Genomic DNA, 26716 nt, shown 5'->3' with positions numbered 1-26716 from the left:
AAAAAATAAAAGAAACAGGAACACAGCGGGCTTCGGCCAATCGGGGGTGATCATTCTGGAGCGCGGGCTGTCCCCTCTGTGTGGCTAACCAGGGAGTATCAGATGAAGTGCTTGTGGTTAGCGGGGCCGGGTCACGTGACCCGTCTCTGTGGTGACTAAAGTACTCTGTTGCTCCTTGATTACAAGGCAGGGCCTGCCACGGGCCCCATCAGAGCACGAGCCACTGGCGCTGCCACTGCCCACCGAGACGAAAGACATGGCAACTACTGTTCCACTGCATCCAGCATGTGTGCATGCGTGTGTGTCTGTGTGTGTGCGCGCGTGTGTGGTTTTAGTTGAGCACAAGTGCAACAGGAACCAATCTGGCGGAGACAGAGGAGAGAAGCCCCCCTACCCCCATAAAAGGCACTTTAGAGTAAAGCCACAACTACAGGGGTCTCGTCTTCAAACGGTGGCCAGCCTTATGGTTTCCAAATGGGCAAAATGGCTGCCATGCCCCCTCCAACCAAAAGCCTTGCAACCACCACCGCTAATCAGATTGGGGGCATAAAAGACAAAAATGGGGAAAAGGAGGGGGCGTGGGCGAGGGGTGGCCGACAGGAGCCACACGCTGATGAGAGTGGCGAGAGAGCGGCTGCAGAGTGCCGCTTCAGAGAGAGGGAGGGCGAAAGCGCCATATGACTTCCAGGAAAGAGGTTTCCTGGATGTAGAGTTAGGGGCATGCAGAACCACACTCTCTGTAAAGCTCATGCCTCCTGCAAATGATCTGCCGCGGATAAAATCACGGCGAGGCAGGCAGCGCACAGCACAGCACAGCTAGAGCTTCTATAGAAGTGGTACAAGTCTTGCAGTCTTGTAGTATAGTACAGCACATTTAAGAGGCCAGTAAAGCCACAGCATTGGGGGTTACTCCTCTCCGGTTAGGGTCGTGGTCTCTACCGGTTGAAGAAGAGGAGGGTGTGCTAACGTGAGTCCGGCTTCAGTGCTAAGTATTAGCTCAAAGCCGCTCACTTCAGAGAGTCAAGGGGACCGCAAGCAGGAAGAAAGTGTTGAAAGTTGCAAAATGTATGTGCGTGCAGGTACATGAAAGACACACGCAGACACGCCAAAGACTGCTTCCACGCCCCAGACACTTTTGCAATGTAACCGAGTTTCTTGCCGCCACTGACGGAATGCGTCAAACACAAACACGCACACGCACACGCACACACACACACACACACACACACACACACACACACACACAGGGTTGTAGGGCGATGGCGCTCCAACTCAGAGTGTAATTGCTATGCTATCACGCTCAGTGGGTAATGGCTGCTCTAAAACTCTGGGGCTGGGCGCCAAAGTGACACCCACAGCTCACAGACACAGAGCTGCAGTTGTTAACACATGTTGCCTCCTGCACCGCAGGTCTGTGTGACTCCTAACACAGAGCACAGCAGGGGTCCCCGACGCTGAGAGGTGTCGCTTTAGCTCGTTCACGCATGAAGTTAAAAAAGCGGTTTCCTCGTCGTATTCGTCCAAAGGGTCTAGCGTGTACGATGGAGGACAGTTCTGCTAACGGTGCAGGAGGAAATGCTGTGCCCTCAACTGCAGGCATGCTATATGTGCCGAGGAAAAATGACAAATTAACTCAATAACGCTGAATCATGATAAATGCCCAGCCAAGACTTTCGCTGTTTATACTTCACTTCTATACCTAAGTAGTAATGTGAGCAGCTCATGGGCTCATCTTACAATTGGGGATGGTCAATGGTGACATTGATTTCCATTTAAACTTAGTGTACACACTTAAATACACGTAAACGGCTAGAGCGGCGATCATACTCAGGTGTCATACCACAGCAGACTTCACCTGCTTATTCCAGTCCACTGTGTGCACCAAAGTTCACGTGCTAACACATCAATCACGACCCTCGTTCTTTTTCATGAAAACCGCCGAAATGCCCCAGCCAGTCACAAAACACACGGGCAACGAAAAACACATGTAACCACGTTTCTGCCTTTCCTAGACTATAAACCAAAACAAAACAAACCACAGGGGGCCCGATCCCCAGGAGCCGAACTGATCCCGGTACTGTCTACAGTCGCAGCACGGCAAGGCCTCCCCCCAACCACCCCAACCCCCCCCACCCTAGTCACACATCGCCCAGTAGGCAGCTAGTGTTTGCACCGATACCCTCCCTATGACTAACACCTCCTGTAGGTAGAACTACAAAATGACCATAAAAGCATTTAGAGGTGGTTAAAAGACGATCGTAGAGCCGTGGAGAGATGTCAGTGGAGCCACGTCATGCTACCATTTGACTTGTTCTTACCATCTGCACCGCACTTCATCGGCCCACACCACAATAGAGTTTCCAACAAATGATGCTGCATGTTGGTCTGCAGGACTTCAAGTCCAGGCCAAGAGCTCCCCGGTTAAACATAGTCGGCCAAGCTATGTCCCGCATTTTAGTCTCACCTTATAGAACTTGGCTCCGGTGTCGTTCTGGAACAGACTCAGGCTCTTGCTGTCCAGTCTCCAGTAATGCCTTTTCCGCTGAGAGAGAGAAAGAGAGGGGGGGAAGGGAGGGAGGGAGGGAGGGAGAGCCGATTATGACTTTTATGAAATTAAACAGACACCCTAAGCCTGTTGACACAACTATTTAAATGTTTCAAAAAAAAGAAAAAGTTACGTTTACATTTACATTAAGGGCATTTAGCAGACACATTTATCCAGAGCGACATACAATAAGTACATTTGTCAGAAGAAAGAGAAACAATCTATCACTGTCGGTACGGTGAAGATATTAATAGAAACAAGCTCTAAGCATTTACCCCATTAACCCATTCCCCGTATACAACAAGATAGCTGGGATAAGATGCTCCAATGCTAAGTAGTATTTTTAAGTGCCAGGTTGACAACATACAATAAAAGACTTGAGAGAGAAACTGTGTGGACATCATGCCTGTGTCTACAGCGCAGGGGCTTTCGGAGGGGGCTGGTGCAGCCAGGGTGTGGTGTCCCAGCCCTGTTCTGGTAGACGGAGGGAGGGGCATGGCTGTTTAGGCCTTATCAGTCTCACCAGGTTGTCTCTGCTGGAGCAGTGCACCATCCAGCCCTCCTTCGCCACCGTGGAGCTCCGCCTCTTGGTGTGCTTGATGGACTGGACCACCCGCATCAGGGGGATGTTGGTGTTGGTGGAGGGGCTGGGCGCCAAGACGGACACACACACACACACACACACAAACGCACGGGTGTAAGGAGTGGAAAATCACAAGTATGATAACAAACGCAGAAGCACACACGTACACGAACAATTACACGTATACACACGTAAGCAATAGGAAACCATAAGCATGAAAGCAAACCACAAGCACACTTACACACAGACACACACACACAGACACACACACCCAAACGCACGTGTGTAAGGAATGGAAAATCACAATTACGATAGCAAACACGTACACGAACAATTACACATATACACACGTAACCAATAGGAAACCATAAGCATGGAAGCAAACCACAAGCACACTCTTACACACACTCACAGACACACACAAAAGCAAACGTGGGCATATTACCATACACAACAATGTGTACCAGGGCTCTATAACAGATTTCTGGGGAGGTTTATTTCATATTATTGATTGATGCCCTCAGATAAAATCCCCAGTCCCGTCTCAAAACGACACCCGCCCAGCCCGCGGCCCTACCTGATGATCTTGACGGGCTCCTCGTCCTTCTCCCGGTCCAGGTAAGGGGAGTCCATGAAGAACATCTTGTCCTCCGGGGTGGTGGGCTCCTCGGGGTCCTCCAGCCCCCTCAGCCCCTCCGTGTCGCTGCTGTCCACCTCCATGGTGTCCATGGTGTCCATGGTGTCCGCCGTGCTGTCCGAGTCCGGCCCCGGGCTGGCGGGCTCTGTGATGGAGGACGGTACAGGGAGTGTTTAGTGATGGAGGACGGTACAGTGGGTGTTTAGTGATGGAGGACGGTACAGTGGGTGTTTAGTGATGGAGGACGGTACAGTGGGTGTTTAGTGATGGAGGGAGGACGGTACAGTGGGTGTTTAGTGATGGAGGACGGTACAGTGGGTGTTTAGTGATGGAGGACGGTACAGTGGGTGTTTAGTGATGGAGGACGGTACAGTGGGTGTTTAGTGATGGAGGGAGGACGGTACAGTGGGTGTTTAGTGATGGAGGACGGTACAGTGGGTGTTTAGTGATGGAGGACGGTACAGGGAGTGTTTAGTGATGGAGGACGGTACAGTGGGTGTTTAGTGATGGAGGACGGTACAGTGGGTGTTTAGTGATGGAGGACGGTACAGTGGGTGTTTAGTGATGGAGGGAGGACGGTACAGTGGGTGTTTAGTGATGGAGGGAGGACGGTACAGTGGGTGTTTAGTGATGGAGGACGGTACAGTGGGTGTTTAGTGATGGAGGACGGTACAGTGGGTGTTTAGTGATGGAGGGAGGACGGTACAGTGGGTGTTTAGTGATGGAGGACGGTACAGTGGGTGTTTAGTGATGGAGGACGGTACAGTGGGTGTTTAGTGATGAGGGAGGACGGTACAGTGGGTGTTTAGTGATGGAGGGAGGACGGTACAGTGGGTGTTTAATGATGGAGGGAGGACGGTATACAATGGGTGTTTAGTGATAGAGGGAGACACCTTTGAGTGGGACTGCTGGGGGAGATAACGAAAGTGAAACGTAGGGCTGGGGAATAATCCTGGAATAAGGTTTATGAATGGTTTGGATTTATCCTGATACCCCTCTAATATTCTGAATTAGTTACGATGAGAAGATATGACCTTAAAATCAAAATATGAGCTTATCAACATTGAGGAAGAAAGGTTAAAAACAAAGATAGTTTTAGCCGATACTTTCAATTTCCGTATATTTCAATGTGGGACTGTTCAGAACTATAGTTTGAATCCAAGAATATGGTTATATCTTGTGATACTGTTTAAATTCTCCATGATCATCACAATAATAAAAGTTTCCCTCTAGCCAAGCCGTGAGGTAATGAAAGAAACCTGGACCTACCGCCATTGAAGACCACCTCTCCCAAACAGTCTCTGGGTACCTTGGAAGCACAGCGCTTATGACAGTTGAACCTGCAATCTAACAAGAGGAGACGGAGGAAACATGATCAACACATCATTAGGCTGCTAACAAATCGAACAGGAAATAGACACTGCTTATTCCACATGGCATCTGCACCTTTTACAAAGGATTGCATATAAAACTAGAACTAACAATAGTACATGCACGCTTTTTCACTGTGTCCGTACTTGAAACAAACTTGGACAAATCCCTAGCTCTATGAAAAGGTGATCTTTAGCCTATACCATTAGCATTTTTCCGAGCTCCAATGTTATCCAATCAGCACCCCATGTTTCATCCTGTCACTTCTCTAAATGAATTATCCTTTGCATGAAATGATACAAAGACCATCTATTAGGGATTACTCTGTGGGGACGTCGCCTAAGAACTCCCACTTTCATCAATCAAGCCTTGAGGAGCCAAATGAAGGCCTTCCTCCACTTTGACCTGCTCTCTGTTTACCCAGGAAACCTGTCAAAGTGAGGAAACCACAATGTTGTTTCATCTGTCATTAGGCTTTTACTACTTAGTCATTGAGCAGACACTTCTGTCCTATGCAACTGACAGTTAAAGCATATTTCAGATACATTTCATTAAGGAGCAGGTATGGGGTTCGGCATCGCGCTCAAGAATGCAGCGCAGTGCAGATTTTTGGGTTCGGACCCACAACCTTCCAGCTGGGAGTCAAACCCTAACCGCTAGAAGACTATCCTGCAGGATGTCCACTACATACAATACAGACTCCCATTTCGTCATTTATACTGCAATCCTGTCATCGGGTCAAGATCTTCTGTAGCATGAAATACTTTACATTCAACACATAAATAATGTGCAGCCCAACTGGCCGAAAAGAGACACATGGGTTTTCCGGCGTTTGACTACCAACCTTTACACTGCATGCCCTGGCGGAAGAGGCCCTTGAGCAGGCGCTTGCAGTACTGACAGATGGTGGGCCGTGTGTACGTGTGGACGGCGAAGGTGTGCGGAACCTTCACCCGGCCCAGCACCATCTTCTCCATCCAGATGGGCCGGCCGCTCCACGACAGGATCCGCTTCCCCGCCTCCTGGTGGGACCGCTGCTGCTGCCGGAGGTGGGGTGGGGGTGGAGGTGAGGTGGACCGGGGGTGGGTGGGGAGGTGGGGGGTAGGGGGGTGGAGGTGGGATGGGTGGGGGTGGAGAAGGGTGGGGGTGGATAAGGGGGTGAGGTGGAGGGGACGGATGGGGGACGAGGGTTTATTACAAGGTGCACGGCGAACCTCCTCGGACAGACAATTATGGGCACTAGTATACGATGGAGATACAAGGAATGCCAATGGATATACTATAGGAAGGGAACCAGTGATTGGGGTTAAAGGGTTAGAATGCATTCATTATTTATGAATCCTGGTTTGGCACTGGGTCAACATCTGGCGTCATATGAAGGCAATGGAGGTCCAGATAACAGCAGAGCATTTATCTCTCAATACAACATGTTTTCATAGGGCCTTTGGGGGTCCATAAAAAATGTCCCTAGCCAATTTATTACTACATTTTTTGGTTTCTGCATCTGTGATATTTCAAAACACAGCCCTGGAAATGATCTGGTGGACAAGGGTCAAATGGTAAAGTAAAAACAATGAGGAGCTTAGAAAGGGTGCTTGTGATCAGCATGTGGACCCGTGGCCTTGGTTCCTCCGGTCCAAATCCCTTTCACAAGTCCAGGTCTCAAACTGAACTAGAGCGGAGGACCTACATTGGCTCCACAGTGTTTCCATGGTGAAGGCATTGTCATTCTGCATCATGATAATGACGGCCAACATAAACATGGGTCAACATAAATACGGTTCTTTCTCTACCAATCAGTAGTCACCTCTTCGATGACGACCACAGCGGTCTCTGCAGGCGGGGGCCTGGGGGCCGACAGCGAGGGCCCGGGCAGGGAGACATTAGACAGACGTCTCTTTCGGACACCGGTGCAGTTATTGGGGATCTTGAAGGCGCAGCGCTTATGGTAATTCAGCCCGCAACCTACCAACGGCAGAAAAACACCAGAAAATTATGACATTTGTTTAAGCTGAACGTTTCTCAGAAGGGCATTTGTGGGGTTGAAATGGTACCGGTCGGCACACCGTGAACAGCTGACTCTGATGTGTTCACAGCGACCACAAGAGGGCCCCAATGGTATCCCCTGACAAATCTTGATCTGTCAACCTGCCTGCCTGCCAACATTCCTCTGGTTGATCTATGGACCACTTATGTCCAACTCATACTCTAAGAGGAGTTCAAGTGCTGCCTAATGACATGGAAATTAAAGAGCACAAAAAGTATGATCCAATAATTACGAAAATGAGAAAGGAGAGTCGACATATGATTCAGCCTTTCATATTTCGTCCTCAAATCTGGGGCTGCTGTGCCCTGAATAAAGTATTTTTTTATCGTTATATCTTCTCGGGGCTTCTCTGAAGATGGAGGAGAGATGTGGCCTGTGTGTGTGTGTGTGTGTGTGTGTGTGTGTGTGTGTGTGTGTGTGTGTGTGTGTGTGTGTGTGTGTGTGTGTGTGTGTGTGTGTGTGTGTGTGTGTGTGTGTGTGTGTGTGTGTGTGTGTGTGTGTGTGTGTGTGTGTGTGACCATGTGTTGCAATTGTTTGCATGCATTGGAAGTGGTTGCCTCTCTCTGGTTAGAGCTGGTTAGAGAGTGTTTAAAGTCATTAACGTCCGGAGGCAAGTTTTGGCAAACTGCTTGCTGCATCATTCATCAATTGTGGTCAGAGCTTCAGTGGTTCAAAGAGGGCCCAATCCATCAATATCCCCATCATTAAAGAGGAGTTTGGTAACAAAAAAATAGGAGTAATATTCATCTGTTCTGTATTTACTTTAAGTTTGTCATTTTGGTTTCTCCAGGATGCGTGTATCATTGCTTGTATGTGTGTGTGTGCGTGCGTGCGTGCGTGTGTGTGTGTCAGTTTGCGTTTGTGTCTTTGTTAGTGTTTGTTTTTGTGTGTGTGTGTATATGACTACGTCTATGGGTGTGTGTATATGTCTATGTGTATGTATGCCTATGTCTAAGTGTGCGTGTGTGTGTGTGTGTGTACGCGCGTGTGTGTGTGTGTCTACGTGCATGTGTGTATGTCTACGTGCAAGTCTGTTTGTCCGTTTTTTTGTGTGTGCCTGTGTTTACGTATGTGTGTGTGTGTGTGTGTGTGTGGTGTCTGTGTGAGTAAATGTGTATTTGTCTACGTGTGTGTGTGTGTGTCTACGTGTGTCTGTCTGTCTGTGTGTGTGTATGTATGTCTACACGCATGCGTGTGCGCGCGTGCGTGCATACGTGCGTGTGCGCGCGTGCGTGCATACGTGCGTGTGTGTATAGGTCTATGTGGGTGCGTGCATGCATGTGTGTATAGGTCTATGTGCGTGCATGCGTGTGTGTATGTGTGTGTGTGTATAGGTCTATGTATGTGCGTGTGTGTATAGGTCTGTGTATGTGCGTGCGTGCGTGTGTGTATAGGTCTATGTATGTGCGTGCGTGCGTGTGTGTATAGGTCTGTGCGTGTGTTAATTAATCGACTTCCCTCTCACCTTCACATTTGAGGCCCTGGCGGACCAGGCCCCACAGCATCTCCCCGCAGTAGTCGCAGAAGGTGGGGGCCTTGTAGGAGTGCACATAGAGGGCGTGGGGGCGGATCTGGAAGTCCTCGACCGTGGCTAGGGCTGGGGAAACACCACAACACCTCACAGCTTGATGGAGCCCAAACACACGGCAAGAAAAGTGTTGGGCCGTCTACTGGCCGCGCGCCAGTCACTGTCGTTGTTCAAGTGCGCGCGCGCGTGTGTGTGTGTGTGTGTGTGTGTGTGTGTGTGTGTGTGTGTGTGTGTGTGTGTGTGTGTGTGTGTGTGTGTGTGTGTGTGTGTGTGTGTGTGTGTGTGTGTGTGTGTGTGTGTGTGTGTGTGGTTGTGTGTTTTACAACTCTGAATGTGAAGTGTTTCTAGGAAATTATGGTCGCAAGAAAAAACAATCCAGTCGAGGAATAGGAAGGAGAAAATTGAAGGAAAATAATCAACCTGAAATAATAAACATATTGAACGTACAACTTATCCCACATACTTCCCTATTCCCAGAATAATAGTGAGAAAGCTCATTGTGCCTGTATGCTGTGTGTGGTGTGGTTCTGTGTGCCTGTGTCAGTAGTGCCATTGCAGTGCTTGGCCAGCAGAGGCCGCCATCTTAACATCCTCAACAGTCAAGTCTGACACCTGTTAACCCTAACAAATTAATCTAGCATAGCTTCCAAAAAATAAACCCGAGGGTACAAGTCATGGATAAACGATCTCACATTGACCTATTATTTTTGTGTGTGTGTGTGCGTGTATTCTTGCATGCGTGATTGTGTGGGAGCACATCGCCCCAAATGAGTCATACAATAGATGTCTCCCCATCTATCACCTCTTGCACAGATCTTTCTTTTGTTGTGCATCCAACAGAGATTGCTGAGGTCATCTCTGTACAACAAAGAATCTGAAACATCAGGGGAGTGAGTCACTCCCGATGTGAGGACGATGAATGAGAGGTGATGCTTGCTACCATCATAAGTGTGAATGGAGCTCTTCTTCAATGGAGTCGATCGGCACATAACGGGGCCGCATCTGACCTTTTGGATGTGAAGCAGCCCACCAGGTAATCATTTATTCAGCCCCTGATCGACTGCTGACCGACACAGGAATTATTAACTCTGAATTGTCAGTGAGACTGCCTGCGTGTGTGTATGTGTGTATGTGCTTTGTCTTTCTCTATAAGGTGAAAGAATACTTTAGCTTGGACAACACACAGACTTCTGACATTGGTCCAAAGTGGTTGCAATAACAACCGTACAACGTCATTCTCTCTCAGAAAAGAATGCGTACAATACTCTGAGAGATTAGGCGAATTAACTGTCAAAACCAAAGAAAGTCGCTCAAAGGTAGGGTTACAAACTGGAAAAGAACACAAAAGCAACAACAAACAGCCGCTACATAACAACATTAGCACCGGTTTTCCCAGCAGCTGAATTACCATCACTTGACACCAAAATGAAAAACATTTATTCTAATTACGTCAAGCAAAAAGTGTTATTTGCTTGTTTTCACCCCAAGTACAAACCCAGCTTTTCATAACCCCTTCAATAACACGGCGGAACTCCGAGGCAACACTCAACGATTGGATCGCTGCGCGGCAGATAATCAGATAATCACTGTCACCCTCACACCCCAAGAACAAGAAACCATCATCTGAGGACCTTGTGCGCCGGAGGTTTCTCCTCCGGACCAGATGAGCGCCGATAGCCGGCGGGCTCTCAGGGCTGAAGTTGAGCACCGACTTCAAAGGGCAGAGCTCCAGTGAGTCACATGCCACGAGGGCGCACATAACTGTTTGGCACCGTCACATAAAAGGCAGTATTCATGAGTATCGCCTCGACACACACACACACACACACACACAAACATGCGCGGCTGTGAAACCGCAGTCTGCCTCTCATGGCTCCCCGTTTTATGTGATGGCCCGTTGTCCGTGTTATTCGCATCAAGCGCTGCCCGTTGCGTGGTTTCTCTCATAAGACCAAATTTTTTTTCCTTATCTGCGTGATTTCATGGCGCCCGATTTTTATCCTCGCCTCGGCCATGTTTTCTCCTAAACAAGCTGAACACACAACAAGCGTGTGTAGCCGTGGGTTTTCTCTCTGCACGATACAAAACGTTAACGCGCACACTGTGAACTGTGTGGAGAAAGTGGATGGGAAAAGAGAGTGGGAAAGGGGGAGGCAATGAGACGACAGAGACGGGGCCAAGAACCTCAATCCTCCTGGGGGTCAGGACATGGCCTCTGTGTGTGTGTGTGTGTGTGTGTGTGTGTGTGTGTGTGTGTGTGTGTGTGTGTGTGTGTGTGTGTGTGTGTGTGTGTGTGTGTGTGTGTGTGTGTGTGTGTGTGTGTGTGTGGTCTGTCCCCTCTTTTTTTTTGTGCAAGGGGCCGCTCTGTACATCAGAGCCTGTTTACACTCTGCGGGTCCTCCACAATCACTTACTGCAGGAAAAACAAAGCTCTCTGCTTTGAGCCCCAAGCCAAGGAAAAGCTGCTTTCACCTCCCCGCTCGCTGGGTGGGTGGTGGAGATGCTCGCTCTCTCTCTCTCTCTCTCTCTCTCTCTCTCTCTCTCTCTCTCTCTCTCTCTCTCTCTCTCTCTCTCTCTCTCTCTCTCTCTCTCTCTCTCTCTCTCTCTCTCTCTCTCTCTCTCTCTCTCTCTCTCTCTCTCTCTCTCTCTCTCTCTCTCTCTCTCTCTCTCTCTCTCTGCAACAACAGGTTGGTCAGGAAAGAAAAAAGCATGGGCAGAAGATGACAGTGGACAAATTGTGGGATGGAAAAGAACAACATATGCCGTGAACCACATAAACGGTTGAAGTCGGGAAGTTGGTTGTTCTTCTCTTTTTCATTTTTATTCCTTCATATTAATTGCGGTGTAATTATCTTCGTCATGAGATGTGTAATCAAATTGGGAGCATTGCCGTGTATGGGTGAGATAAGGAGAAGTGTTAGCATAGCACTAGCATATTGTGCTACGTCACGTAGCATTGCTTCTCATCTCTGACGCTTTCCTGCCAGCATTTCCTCAAGGGACTGTATATCATACTAGAGGAAATATATGGAAGACGATAGAAGGATTCAAACTGTTTCAGTGAAAAGACGGAGAGATACGACTTGCAAAAAATGTCTGCTACCAAAGAAAAACAAAAACAGTGTTTTTGGAAGTTTCCAGTCCCTGAGTGGACATTCTTCAGTCCCAAAGCCTTACAGCTGACCGTGTAAATCCTTCCAAACAATGAACTAGGCGCACACTGAGAAGTGGGTGGGTGGGGGGGGAGGTCACATCAGGTGGGAAAGACTTCCCCCAAGGGCCAGGGCTTCCCAATGGAGGCAGGTGGTGGGGAAAAATAACAGAACCGAGGTGAACCGAACAAAAGCAAAAACAGATGTTTCAGGCCATCGGCTGAACACCCTCAGCCATTCAAAATAGGCTGAGGCACTTGCAGTTGGAGATGACAAAGGACTCCAAGCACCCCTGAGAGTACGGTCGACGAGTTACTACGTACGACGTATTATGATATAATAAGATTGGTTGATGGTGGTAGTGCAAATATCAGAGATTTGCATACGTTTATTTTGACATGGAGGTATTGTTATAGAGCGATAGAAAGGATGCGGGTTGTGTGTGTATGCGTGTGTCTGTTTATGATTGTGCTTGCGTGTGTCTGTGTGTCTGTGCTCGTGCGTGGGTGTGTGTGTGTGTGTGTGTGTGTTTGTGGGTTGTGGCATGAACCTGAATCGCCACCCCACGCAAAAATTACGTTGTGTTCCAACGTAAAAGTGAACACACAATCCGACAGCGTGGCCATGTGAGAGGGAGGGGCTAATGTGGATGTCTATGTACCGGAGAGCACCACCTCGATGAGGTCTCCTTCGTGGATGTCTACGTACCGGAGAGCACCACCTCGATGAGGTCTCCTTCGTGGATGTCCTCGGCGGCGCTCAGCCTCTGCAGGATGTTCTCGTCGCTCAGGTCGTGGCGGAAGAGGAGGATCTTGTCGTACATACCGAAGAAGCCGCACTCGGGGAACTGGAGGGGGAACAAAAAGGGGGTGGAGGAGAGTCAGACGCAGAGCGACACAGCGGACTGAAGCCTGACGTTAAAGGGGACATATGCCACAAGGTGTGAGTGTGATTTGCCTTACAAGCCGTTTTGACGGCTGGTAGGCTGATCTATCCAGCACAGATCTAGGTGGACACGCCCACTAGTGATGTCATATGGGGCAGATCTTTTGAAACGGCTTGTAAGGCTATACTCACACCTGGTGGCATAATATGTCCCCTTTAAGGGGATTCACTTCAAGTGTCCCGTAAAACCAAAGTCACAAACCTGAAAGACTGAGCGTCATCACATCGCAAAGATAAAAAAGGGCTGATAAAGGATATTACAGCTAACTCCTTAAGGCCCTAAGATATCTCATGTTTTCTTGTTTGCATTACCTGCATGTAACAGCATGTGTTTTAAAATGCTGAAGCTTAAGATCAGTTCTCAATCAGGACAGACTGAGTGAGGAGTGTGCCCCACATTCTAGTGGACAATAGACCAAAGTACGCCCGCAAATGAGTTCCTGCCAATCATTTACAGAAGGCCACTGCAACACCTTGGCCACGAGGAGCCAAGAACAAATTCACTAGCACAACTGGAGCTGGGAGATGATCAACATGCACAAGTTGCTGTCACCCAGGGGTGTGTGAAGACCCACGTGGGGTCAAAGCAGGCCACGCCAGCCTTGGACACACCGCAAGGTTCACGACCCAGTTCTGAGTGGGTGCCGAGGTGAAGTCATTTGGTCAAGGGGTGGGGGTAGGGGGGAGGAGTAGGGTGGGGGAGGAGGAGGGTGGGGGAGGAGGAGGGTGTGGGAGGAGGAGGGTGGGGGAGGAGGAGGGTGTGGGAGGAGGGTGTGGGAGGAGCGGGGAGGGAGGTAAACATCCTGACAGCAGTAGAGGAGAATCAGTGCACAGGAAGCAGAGCTCCAGTTGATACTGACTCACTTCCTGCGCTGCATCAGGCGTCGGGGGTGTGTGGGTGTGAGTGTGAGTGTGAGTGTGTGTGTGTGTGTGTGTGTGTGTGGGGGGGGTACTGGAGTATTGAATCCACACTTAGATGTAAATAAACCACCGAACCACAACAGCCGTAGGAACAGTCATGTCATGGAGTCACAACCCCCCGTTTCCTTCCACGCTCACTGCCAGCCGAATGTCACGCCAGGGCAGTTTAAAACCCAGAGAGAATAACGCCAAATGGCACACACACACACACACACACACACACACACACACACAAACACACCTCCTCCTCCTCGCCACACGTCCACCTCCAGGACTAATGGAAGAGGCTTGTGTGGCAGCCAAGTGGAAAAGGTTGCTCTCATCACCTCCTAGCCTGCTGCATACCAGCACCAGCAGCACATGGGACGGCCAGACAATTGACAGGACGAGAGAGCGAGAGCAAGGGCGAGAGAGAGAGAGAGAGAGAGACACCCGCCATGGCAGGGCATCAAAGCTGGCACAGGTCGGGGATGCTGCCCTCTCCGAATGAGACCACTCTTGTGAATGCCCTGCCACCAACACCACCACCACCACCACCACCACCAGCGCTGCCAACGCCTCCACGTCCGCAACCACCACCCCAACCGCAAAAAGCACTCACATCACCACCACCCACCCACCTGACTCTGCAGTACCAGGGTCACAGACAATGGACACCGTAGCACATGGAACAATCATGTGATGGCGAGGAATGCATTGTGAAGGAAGGGGGGGGGGGGGGGGGTGGTCTCTAGGCGTAGGAGGTACACCTGGAGCCATTTCAGCTGCCAAGACATACAGACAGTACACACGAAACAACCCCACATCCACACGCTGCTACTAGTGTCATAATCAAAATAAGGGCCAAACATCTGATAAAACAGCACGCAGGGAGACACACGCTCACACACACACACACACACACACACACACACACACACACACGCACACACACACACACACACACACACACACACACACACACACACACACACACACACACACACACACACACACACACACACACACACGTCACACACACACACACGCTAATCCTCATCCACCTCTGACGAATCAGTAACACAGAACGTGGAAGGGGGACTTGTGGCGCGTTTCCACTGCAGGGTGCGGTACGGTTCGGTTCGCAAAGGTGCGGTACGGATTGCGTTTCCACCGCCAAAAGTGGGCGTGACCCGGACTGAGCCGTACTCGTTTTTTCGTACTCGTCTTCAGTACTCCTCCGTTGGGGTACTGAGACGCCTGAAAGGGTGCCGGAAAATTCGAGCTACACACCCCCTCTGTTGATTGGTCGACAGAATCGTCACTTCCGGGCGACGCGGGGATAAAAACAAACAAACAGTAGCCTCAAGGCATTATTCTTTACAATGAACATGTCGCGTAAAACGCTTGCTTGGGCGAACAAGGAGGTGGAGACGTTCCTCTGCATTCTTGGGGAGGAAGACGTGCAGAGGGAGCTTGATGGAGCAGTGAGAAACGAGAAGGTCTACCGCACCCTGCAGTGGAAACGCGGCATTAGAAGTCATACGGACATATAAAGATATAGGAACAGCGTCGTATAGAAGTCTTCATTTCAGCATACACTTGTCATCATGTTCCTCGTTCTGATATCCATCCTCTCAGATGATTCAATCCCCAGGTGCACGCCTGAGCCCAAATCCCATTATGCAGCGCCAAGGCAAACACATTAGACATGCATATCGAAAACCCTATCTGCAAAAACAACGGGGGAAGTGGAGGTGAGCCGGGGCGTCGGGGGGGTGAACCTGGGGGCTTTTGTCGACACGTCCGTGAAACTCATGTAAGGCACGTGCCTGCCTGATGGAACATTTCCAGCCCCCGCCCTCGCCACATCCTCAACCCTGTGGCCCTTTGAAGTGATGAATGGCCCCTGGCTGGGAGGGCCCCCACCCTCCCAGCCAGGGGGGCATCCTTCCTGAGGCGGCTGCAGAGTCACGCTGGGTCCACCTCCAGCACCGCGCCTGCTACGAGACCCCTGGCACCGCCGCGCACGGGCTACGCACACGTACACACGTGCACGCAGGCCGACTCACGCACACACATATATGTATAGGGACACACACAGACAGACACAGACAGGCATGCCCACGCATAGACACACGCACGCCATGCACGCACACACAGGTACGCACGCACGCACACACAGGTACGCACGCACGCACACACAGGTACGCACGCACACACACACACACACACACACACACACACACACACACACACACACACACACACACACACACACACACACACACACACACACACACACACACACACACACACACACACACACACACACACACACAGACAGAGCCTGATGCAGACACATGACCACTAAATAAAAACAGGTTGCAGACACACACACATACCTGCGTTATCATCCCAGCATCTCCTACACACTTACAAACACCATGTAGATGAGACAAATAGTAGTCCAGCACCAACATAACATGTGCACACACACACACACACACACACACAAACACACAAGTGGCCCCCTGCCAACCCCCACACAGCTGGTGTTGGTGTCTCATTGGCACAACCTTGGACACTGTTCCACTGTACACACCGCTGCCTCCGTTCCAGGGCACCAGCATCAGCATCTGCAGGCTGCCGCTACTGCTGCTGACAGCCAGACCCCCCCCCCCCCCGCTGTTTCCAAAGCCAGAGGAAGCCAGGGCCACAGCAACAATGGAGCGCCTCGAGTCTGAGTGACAGTGTGTGTTACATCCCCGCCTCGGCCCTCAGCAACCTGATGTTGATCATGAAGGATGGGCATCAGGTCGGACCTCGAAACACGGCCTTTCACGTGAGTAGAATGCATTGAAGTAAGAATGATTAGTGCAGCCCACACACACACACACACATACACGCACATCCAAACATACCATAACACACGGAAGAGCTGGTGTCCACATGCCATGGTTGCATACATTTCCCGCAGCCCATAGTGACTAAGCACGTCTTTTGTCTTCGTCAAACACAGGGGCCCCCATCCGCAAGCATCCATTCAGCCGAGCTGGGGCGACCACACACACACTCGCATTGCACTCGCACACACACACACACACACACACACACACACACACACACACACACACACACACACACACACACACACACGGCGGATCAACACTTGCAAACACACACACATCGGATCAACACTCACTCAGACACACATTCTCGCTTTCATACAGAGGGACGCGGCGCGGGGAAGCTGTGTGTGAGGTCCACAAGTCAGCCTGGAAAGACAAGTGGAAAGGGGCTTTGCAGGAGTAAGCTTTTGTTAAACGAACTAATCTGCCATTGATATGCTAAATCCTGTTATAAGAAAAGAGAGAGAGCGCGAGGACGTGCAACACAAGGGCTAGCAGAGCATTGGGTAAAGGAAGGGGTGAGGGGGGGGGGGGGGGGGGGGGGCAAAGAGTCTGACAGTTTTGAAATATGGATGTTTGGACCATTTTTTTTCTTTTCTTCTTTCCATTACGAACCAAAACCTTTGCTGCCTGAAAACCTAGAAAGAAAGATCTGGTTTTAATAAGCGGGCGTGCAGGCCCCCCCCCCCCCACCCCCGCTCTGAGGAATCAAGTTGTTTTGCCGTGTGAATTTGCTATCATCCGCTGAACTGGAAAACTGTACGGCAGCAAGATAAATTGTGGAATTCCCGGAGTCATTAATCACTGATGGACATCTATGTAGCAATATGACTTTATCCTTCACGTTCAGTGGGCTGAGCGTGTGCTCGTTCTAAACATTCTGCTCCATCCAGCACAACACGAAACCGATAGCTTCCAGCACTCAGTCACACAATGAAGGGCCTTATACAGATGAAAACAGCGCTTTAATGCTACATTACTCACTCATGCAAAGCAATGTGACTCAACATTTATTGAGCATGTGTGAACATGTGTGTGTTTGTGCAAGTCAGGTCAACTTAGCTCAGGAGGTGGAGAGGGTTCACTTTCAATCGGAAGGTTGCCAGTTCGATCCCTGGCTAATCCTAGCTGATTGTTGAGGTATCCACGAGCAAGGCACCTAACCCTGACTGCTCCCGACGGGCTGGCTGTCGCCTCGCAGGGTAGACCCCGCTGTATATGATTTTCTGTAATACTTGTATGATTTACTGTGCCTTGTGTGAATGGTTGTTAGTCGCTTTGGGTAAAATTGCTGCTAAATTCCTTCAATGTAGTAGATCCATTGTTGTGTATGTGTGCACATACCAGCAGACAGTCTGAAAGGACATACGAGGCCAAACGTCTACAGATGCTACATCAGCGCTACGGTCCCCACTAAAAACATCACTCGTTCATACAGACTAATGAACCAAAACAATCATCAATCACTGACCACCATTTGGAAAAAGTGGGTCAATTTGATTCAAGGTAACAGCCGCGGTAGGCTAGCCGCGGGGGCCATAGCATCGTCAGCCAGCCAGCCAAAGGGTAGGAGCGGACGGCCATCACAAGACCAGCTCTCCAGACAAGATGCTTTTATCCAGCAGATAAATGAAGCCATTGATCGATATGCATGCGATTTTTTATCGGTGCCAAGAGATAGAACGAACTGCTCTTTTGTCCATGTGAACAAGAGCCGCAGCATTCTGGTCCCCCTTGGGTTTCTTTAAAGCTTCCCTAGAGCACATTCTCTGGTTTCCTGCCACTTGCAGCCCTCACAAACATATTTCTCCTTTGATACATTAGGAATTTTTTCATTGTTGCCTGCTCATGAACGGCCTCTACATCATTGCTTAAATGAAATATCCAACTTTAAATGCAATATACAATATATTGCTGTCGAGTACACATCAAGTCAGCCACAGAGCTGTTTTTATATTTTTGGACAGCGAAGAAAAGTTCAGCATAAAAAAAAGTATGAGAAAAGCAATGTTATTTATCCATGCAAAAAAGGTTTTGGACATGACACTGGTGTGTGTCCATTTCTTACAAAGCAAGAACACAATGTAGAAAGAAGAACCAAAAGGAGAAAGAATACAATGAGGCTTGTAGAGCCATACACGTACGCATGTCTCACAGACAAATGGGGCCTGCGTGTTCCAGCCTGATACTATCTACTGGCTGAGCCTCACCGACGGTGCTGCCATGACTCATCATGTGATGTAGCAGAACAGTGAAGTCATGAAGCCACTGGGTGCCAGCACGCCACGGAGAGTGCTAAACAAATAGCAAAGTGGCGTTTGATGTCCAAACCACCACAAAACCATTGTTTGACTGTGAGGTGCATTTCAGTGCCCACATCAGAGGGAAGTGTACTGCGTTTCCTACTCCCAACGCATGCATCGGAAAATCCAATTATGCGCTCACACGAACCTTTCACAAAGGAAAGCGGCGCAATTAGTTTCTTCCAAGTCACATCAAACACTGCGTGAAAAACTGTGTTCATTTAGTTAAGTCAACACTGGAATTGTATTTGTTTTCATTACATATTATTAATACAATATGAAGCAGAAGTTTTTCCACACGGCTTGAGTTGAAGAAACACAAGCTGAGATGCTAACTACCAAATTCAGGGATTACGGAGAGCCAAAACATTTGGTTTTTCCACAGTCTTCGTTTACACTTAGAGCTCTTTTTTTTGTGGAAATTTTGAAAACAAATAAAATGTTTAAAAAGTTTTCTCTGTTGTGTCATATCAATTTCATACACAAAGTAGTTGATTTTCTAGCTTAGCGAGCATCGATCACCCCAACAAAAACAAAAAATGAACAACTTTTTACCACAACACAAAAGCGTTGAGCAAATCATTGTTGATCCAGTAAGCCAATCCGCCCTTTGCAGCATAACGACAATCATATGATAGCACACAGCAAAGCAGGCTGAATGTTCAGGTACTACCAAGTTTGCAGGCCGCGCCCGCAAACTAGAGTGAACATGAACCCTAACATTGTTTCCCATTAGGGACAGACTGAGATTGACTTGCGTCCTCATCACAGGCCCAACACAGCGTAGATCGAACCAACCGGTGACCAGCTATAGTCAGCCAGCCAACAAAGCATGTGGCTTTCCTTCCGCCCTGCCGGCAGTGGGGTGGAAACTGGGGCCCCGCGGGGCCCCCGTGGGCCAGGCTCCGTCTTACAGCACGCCAGGGCAGAAAACTATTTGCTCCTCCGTTTTCAGGCGCGAGCCAAGAAAAACATACAGCTACAGCTGGAGGCGAAGCGCGAGACAGAGAGAGCGAGAGATCCTGTGAGCCCTGCAGTACCTACCCAACACCAGTCCTCCTTTACATTCACGTCTCATCCCCACGTATAAATAAACGCGTATAAACATCCCTAATGTACAGACATTTATAATCGCATCTTCTGGGTGTTTTGACGCAACAACCGCCTTCGTCCACTGTGAGAGGGAGCGAGACATACACAGCTATGGCCGGCGAGCCCATGGTGACCGGGCCAAGAGAGCCGCTGAGAGAGAGCGAAAGAGAAAGCTATGTGAGGGAAAGGGGAGAAGAGGAGGAGTGGTCCCCTCCTCATTCAGATAAGCCTGAGGAACCCGTATCCTACCATGTGACAGGAGTTTGCGTCATTTAGAATTAATTCCTGTATGCATTCATTCAAACGTACTGTGTAACAGCTACTGTATACTCACAGAATGCAAGGGGTGCACTTCCCGAGAACAAGTGAGAAGGATTGGCTTCTAGCTGCATTTCCATTTCAGACTGTATGCCTTGTAAGACGGAGGGTACGTTCCTACCTGCTGTACATAGAGCTGCATGGAATACATATAGAAATAAACAATCCCTGACCTGGCTTCAAACTCATCACAATAACAATTTCCTCCCTGGCACTGCATAGGTAGGATGAGCCTCCTCCCTCTGGATCGCACGAGCGCTTATCTATCTTTCACAAGACACCGAGGACCCAGCTGTTCAGGCTGCACCTGGACAGAAACCGCCCCAGCCTCTCTCCCTTATTCCTAATAACTCTGACTGCACACGAACACACAGACCCACATCCACACATAGAGATCGACGTTTGCTTTGACTGCAGACAAGATAGTAGGCAGTAGGGTGAGTAAGACTGTAACGTACGGTTGGTTAGCAGGGTCAGCTTAGCTCAGGGGGGAGAGCGGAGTGACTTGTAAGCGCAAGGTTGCTAGTTTGAACCCCGGCTCCCCAGGTAGATGAGGTTAGGCTGTCGCCTTGGATGGTTCATGTCAATTTGGACAATAGTCCAAATTGACTTACAAGTATGACTCCTTGTAAGTGGCCTTGGATATAGTCGGTGCATGAATTGTTAGAAGTGGCTTTGGATAAAAGTGTATGCTAAATGTATATTTGACCATTTTGTTTAGGTGACTAATATGATTATTATAATAGCCTTATATTCACGATAGTGTAATATGTTACTAACTAATTGTCCTTGAAACTGCCCCAGACCAATTGTCTATGTCTAGCCAGGGGCGAGGTGTCTTGCAACAGGGCAGCGTACCGCTTGTTCACCTCTCAGGTTGCTGTTCTAATCCCCACCTCCTCCGTCCGTCTCGCCTATCTCACAGAGGAGTGTGAACACTGTGGCGCAGGCCCGGGTCCCGCGCTGGGCCAGTGGCGAGGCGAGAGGGAGAGGAGGAAAGCAGAGGCCTGTAACCGAGCCAGGAACTCACATGTTAGCAATAATAATGCTGCTGGTGTCCTACGGTGAGAAGCGGCAGGCACGTGTGTAAGTGAAGCCACCGTGTGAATTAAGTCACCGTGTGTGACCTCTCCACCGTGCAGACTCGGGGCTGGTCGGCGTTCCCAGACGAGGTGGGATCTCGAACGCTAACCGCCACGGCTCACTAGACCGGGCTCCGGTCCATACTGCAGGCCTGGCCGGTGCCGTCACGCGGCCAGACTAGTACACCTGTCAGAGACGGCCGGCGTCTCAGAAGTCAGGACATACTTGCGCAGCTACGTCGACGGCTTGCAGAGTTTCTAGCAAATCGCAATAGCAGATGGGTTGTCTGCCAAACACTAACCTGAGCCCACTTCCTGGATTTAGTCAGAGCTCCGCTTCCAATCCCCCTGACCCCCCCTTCGGAAAGAAAGAAATCCACAATTATTTCTCCAGACCCTTTGGTTTGTTTTACTGCAGAAGATCTATACTTCTGTGGTCACTTGGCAATACGCAGCGATGTGAAGATAATGGAGATGAGGTCACTTCTGGTTGATAGCCACGTTGTCCTGCTAACGGTGCTCGGAGACGATGAAGCCAAAGCAGCCTTCAGTAATGGCCCCATTCTCCACAAATCATCTCCCTTTTGTGTGTACTGTCTGTCTGTCTGGCTCTCTTTGTGCATTCGTGAACGAGTAAGTGCGCTTGAGTGTGTGTGTGTGTGTGTGTGTGTGTGTGTGTGTGTGTGTGTGTGTGTGTGTGTGTGTGTGTGTGTGTGTGTGTGTGTGTGTGTGTGTGTGTGTGTGTGTGTGTGTGTGTGTGTGTGCGTGCGCAGTCACATACGTGTGTGTGTGTTAGTTTGCTTGCATACCAAAAGCTTAACAACCACTGGTCAGGTACCTTTCTGCAATGAAGAGGTGTGCAATGTGTTCTGCTGTGTGCGTATGTCTGTGCGTGTGTATGACTCATGGATAGCAGGCTCTTCCGGGCCCAGACAGGCGGAGGGGAGGAGAGGAGGAGGAGGAGGAGGAGGAGGAGGAGGAGGAGGAGGAGGAGGAGGAGGAGGCGGAGGAGGAGGAAGAAGAGGAAGAGAGGAAGGCTGAGTTACAGGATCTAAGGCCTCTCTCAGGAAGACAGCAGTGCGAGCTGACACACTGCCAGACACTTGCACACAGCTGATGAGTAACAGCCGAGTGGGGTTGTGGGGAGGGATAGCTCTCCACCTCGAGGGCCTTACTGCAACATGTGTTCTCCCATCTCCCACCAGGGGCCTGGAGCACCCTTGGGGACCGCCGCCACCGCTGTGACCTCACTACCACCGCCCCCACTACCCCCACCCTGAAATAATTAGCACATAAAAGCGGGTGGGGGGTTGGGAATTCATACTAGTGGGAGGTTAATAGGGAGTGCACTTTCTCTGTTCCGGCAGGACAGGAGTTCATAAGGCGGGGAGGAAATGGCTCTGAGGCTGCTGCTGCTGCTACAGCTCTATAGACGGGGCCAGGGGCAGCACAGGGCTTGCTGGTGCTGGTGAAGGGTCATTGGTTTACAGCGATGAGCTTTTTACATCAAATTTCATAATTTCAGATGCAACACGTGGCAAAAGGCCTTGTTGGAGGGAGTACACGCTTTGACTTAACGACCACCTCGTAAAACACATCATCGGTGAACATTGCATCCTTTGTTTGAATTAATTGGCATTAAAGTTGAAATGCAACCCATACTGCTATGCTGCAGCCACTTCTTTGACTTGATGATTTCAGGGTGAAGCATTAATGGTAAATGCATTGGCCAGAGCAGGCATTCGAACGGTCTGAACTGGGCTCTGGGCTCCTCCTGCTCCTCTGACCACGGAAGATTGGCGAGAAGGGGTGGAGGGAATGTGAGAGCAGGGAAGGTCGAAGGAGGGGAACTCACTTCACGGAGTGTATGGCAGAGTCCGGGGCATGGCGACAAAGTGGGGTCATGCTGGATGGTGCCCCTTGCGGCTCGGAAATGGGCAAGCAGCACTAACGGAACAGAGTGAGGTTATCATTAAGCCTGTGGTATTATTAAACTGCCAATTTGAAACCCTTTCAAAAGGACCCCGCGGCGCCCCCCTCCCCCCCGCCTCAATTATAACTCGAGTTTGTTTCCCAAAACCATATCAATGGTTTTTTGTGCACTTCCTCCGACTCCTGGCTATCAGTGTGGCAGATCACTCACCAAGCCCACAGACAGGAAAAGCAAAAGAGTGCAAAGAAAAACACGACCAAAGAAAGGACCCTAAAACCCTTTTACCATGAGGATCGATCAGACCCCGGCCATAACAGCCTTACTTGAGTTTAAAGATATTAATTTATATTTCATACTTTAGGTCTGCTATAATGATTCCCTTTGTTTGGTAAGCAAATTGATGCATTTTATATATTTAGTTTATTTGTTTTTTTACTTCTTGTTTTGTTGTTGAGATGCAAACATATTTTTCACAATCCAGATTTTAACTGGAATTCTACATCCACATACAAATCAAGCAGAAACCATACATTAAATAAGTATGGCTGAGCCAAGTCGGTAAAAAAAAAAAGAGTTCCTCATCAGCATCTGTCACAGCTGAGATCCTTCAAGTGCGCTGACGTAGTCCTCGAGCAAAGGTGGAATTCCTGTTTAGGTAGGAAAGGAAGTAGGGGCCATTAATGTGTAAATGAATGGGAAACAACACATCCTCTCTTGGTCAAACATTTCACAGCGTTGTGACACATTTATGAATGGGTGTTATTGTGATCGCTCAGGAATTACTCCTTAATCACCCACTCACATGGGAGGCTTTGGTAAGGACTCAGACGGGGCTGCTCCATTTATCAAATGGCTTTGAACTACTGGTGGCTCTCCACTCCAATATAATCAAACACGATTCAACGGGCAATAGTAGAGATTGGACTGATCGACTCGTCATATCTAGCAATCATTCTATAAGGGAAGATTGCACAAAACTCACAGCGAGATTTGCACACGGCAAGGGTCGGTGCCAAACAACTGCCAATATAGCCGTAGCTCCTTTGCTCCTTTGTGCTTCTTTCCATGGCAAGGGCCACGCTCCTTCGCTCTATCATTCTCTCTTACTCCTGTGGCTGGGCCCTGTGTTCCGCCTTGCCGTTCCACATTTGAAGGAGAACGAGGCTTTGAAATGTGGACTGCAGATGGTAGAAATTACTTAGCTCACTTAGCTCTCTCTCTCTCTCTCTTGGCCTCACAATCGCACTCGCTCCCTCTCTCTCTCTCGCTCGCTCAGAGGCATGATACTTACTGATATTCCCTGTCAAGTCGCGTTTGTTTGAGGCCCTTTTTGTATCAATCCTTTCACATTTTTCGTTTGGTACAATTTGTTCATCACTTAAAAAGAGAAAGAACTTACGGTAAGCTAGCAAGCTGAAAAGACGATATGACTGGACTACTTTGTCTCAGAGCAGAACAGGGATTTTTTTTTTAACTGTATGTAATGTACTTTCCAGGAAAAACTGGCCCCTTGTATCTCACACATTGGGCCCTAGGCTGCTGGGGCCCTCTGGGATGATATATCGCTGCCAGCGCCATAGGATCACGCAGATGTTGGGTATATACCGTCCAGAGGGAGAGAGGGGGGGTTGAGAGATGGTGATTTATGTCCTCTACATTTCACTTGTGGTGAATGAGACTTGTTCTCCCTCAATTTTACGTCTTTAGTTTCTTCCATTTATGTATAGTTCACCCCACCGTGTAAACCTTATGCGTAAAGATCATGAGATTCAAGGCGGATTATTCTTTAGAAAAAAACGCCATCGCACTAGAACAACCTGATACGTCCTAATTACAGATAAATCGGAGTAATCTCAATACAGGAATGCTGAGCAAACATTATGCCAAGTGGTTTGCTGCATTATGCCCTGGTGGATATCGCTCAGGTGCTTAAAACAATCCAAATCTTTTTTTGTTTTCACAATGCTCGCCTGTTTCATGTTGTCCAAGTTTGCAGTGTGGAGCGTTTCAGTTTCAAAAAGGCCTTTGTCTGTCTAATTACAGAGCCAGCTGTACAGCCCTCAACTAGAGACCGGCAGTTCCTGCACTAACAAAACCAGTAGGAAAAATCTGCGGCCGCAACAGCCATCTTACACAGTCCAGTATTTCCAGCTGCATCGAAAATGCAGGAATACTGGGACAGTGGGGCCTGCATAAAAATGGTCATGCAAAATACGTTTGGAGGCAAAAGTTTAATGTTTTCTTTCCATTGCTTATGCCAGAACGGCTTAAAATGTCTTTCCTCCTGGAGCTTCATCTTCCCTCCTGACAACGCGAGCGGGTGTTAACTCAAAGGCCGATGTACATTTTGTAAACTTTCCGTTTAGCATTCCAACACTTGCAGGATTGTGAGGTTTTCCAACCGTCACAACCAAATGGCATTGTTATCCTGCTCATAACAGCTACCAGGAAATCACACTACAATGCGATGGTGACGCTGCCATAAACACATAGGAAGCGAGACGATGTCGAGCATCCTATTGTCATGACAGCATCCTTTAGGATTTGGCAGATGTTCAGTATCACAATGACAAATGTTTATCGTTAAAAATATCTTAATTTCATCTCAGTCTGTTCCCACCCGGTCTTGCCATTGGTCGCATCACCCTGTAAAAATGCCTGTCTGAGGAGGAATGCTGGCGGGCTGGTTGCCTCTCTATCTGAGCCCGACTGGCAGGCTAGCTGGGAGCCGGTCTCGGAGAGTCGTGAACTTTTGTCCCGTCACTGCTTTCTCGCTGGCTGCACGGGAGAACTTGTGCGACACAAAACAGGAAACGTTCAACAAGTAGAATCTATGGCTGTTTATCTCGAACCATTCATCAGACCCAGAAACCAGACACAGCAGTGGGGCTCCCCACTGGAGGAACAGAGCCTGCCTGTGCTCCAGCTAGACTGATGCCAGGCGGCGACGTATGGGGCCATCCGCAGGCCATCGCTGGGCCAGATCTCGCCCTAATGCTGCCCCCCTGGGTGGGCCCCTGTGTCCCGATGGCTGGCTCCGCTGCTCCTTTCCCACAGTCCCCAAGGAGTCTGGCTCTGGATGGACATCCTTGTGCCAAGTGGTGACACTCTGAGTGACTGAGCCTAAATCTATCAGGGCCCCGATCATGTTGCCCCATCTAAGCGGCGTTGCTGCTTAAAATTGGTGAAAGTACTCCAAACCACAAGCGAGTGGTCAAGTCCTAGCTCCCATCAGCTCGGAGCACAGAATGTTATTCTACGCCTTGGACGCGGGCCAACTCATGCGGTCGCGTCGTTAGCAGGAAGAGGAATGAGCCGGAGAAAATCTATACAATGCGCAGCCATTATAAACGCACTGCATGTCTCCA

At 49.3% G+C, this 26716-nt stretch overlaps 1 protein-coding gene across 2 annotated transcripts in view; it reads right to left on the bottom strand.

Annotated features, from left to right (window-relative positions):
- prkd3 (protein kinase D3) overlaps window positions 1-26716 on the bottom strand; it is a 38873-nt gene that overhangs the window by 7234 nt on the left and 4923 nt on the right. The window contains exons 3-10 of one of the 2 annotated variants that reach the window (XM_056589969.1): window positions 12572-12710; window positions 8649-8780; window positions 6944-7101; window positions 5981-6176; window positions 5035-5112; window positions 3706-3910; window positions 3069-3192; window positions 2465-2542 (exon numbers count right to left, since the gene is read on the bottom strand). In XM_056589969.1, coding sequence (XP_056445944.1) covers window positions 2465-2542; window positions 3069-3192; window positions 3706-3910; window positions 5035-5112; window positions 5981-6176; window positions 6944-7101; window positions 8649-8780; window positions 12572-12710 — 1110 coding nt within the window. The remainder of the gene's footprint in view (window positions 1-2464; window positions 2543-3068; window positions 3193-3705; window positions 3911-5034; window positions 5113-5980; window positions 6177-6943; window positions 7102-8648; window positions 8781-12571; window positions 12711-26716) is intronic. The other variant, XM_056589970.1, reaches the window with a different exon arrangement.

Source organism: Gadus chalcogrammus, chromosome 5 (genome assembly GCF_026213295.1).
Source record: "Gadus chalcogrammus isolate NIFS_2021 chromosome 5, NIFS_Gcha_1.0, whole genome shotgun sequence".
Taxonomy (NCBI): Eukaryota; Metazoa; Chordata; class Actinopteri; order Gadiformes; family Gadidae; genus Gadus; species Gadus chalcogrammus.
The sequence above is the reverse complement of the archived record's forward strand: the minus strand, read 5'-3'. Positions and strand labels throughout refer to the sequence as shown.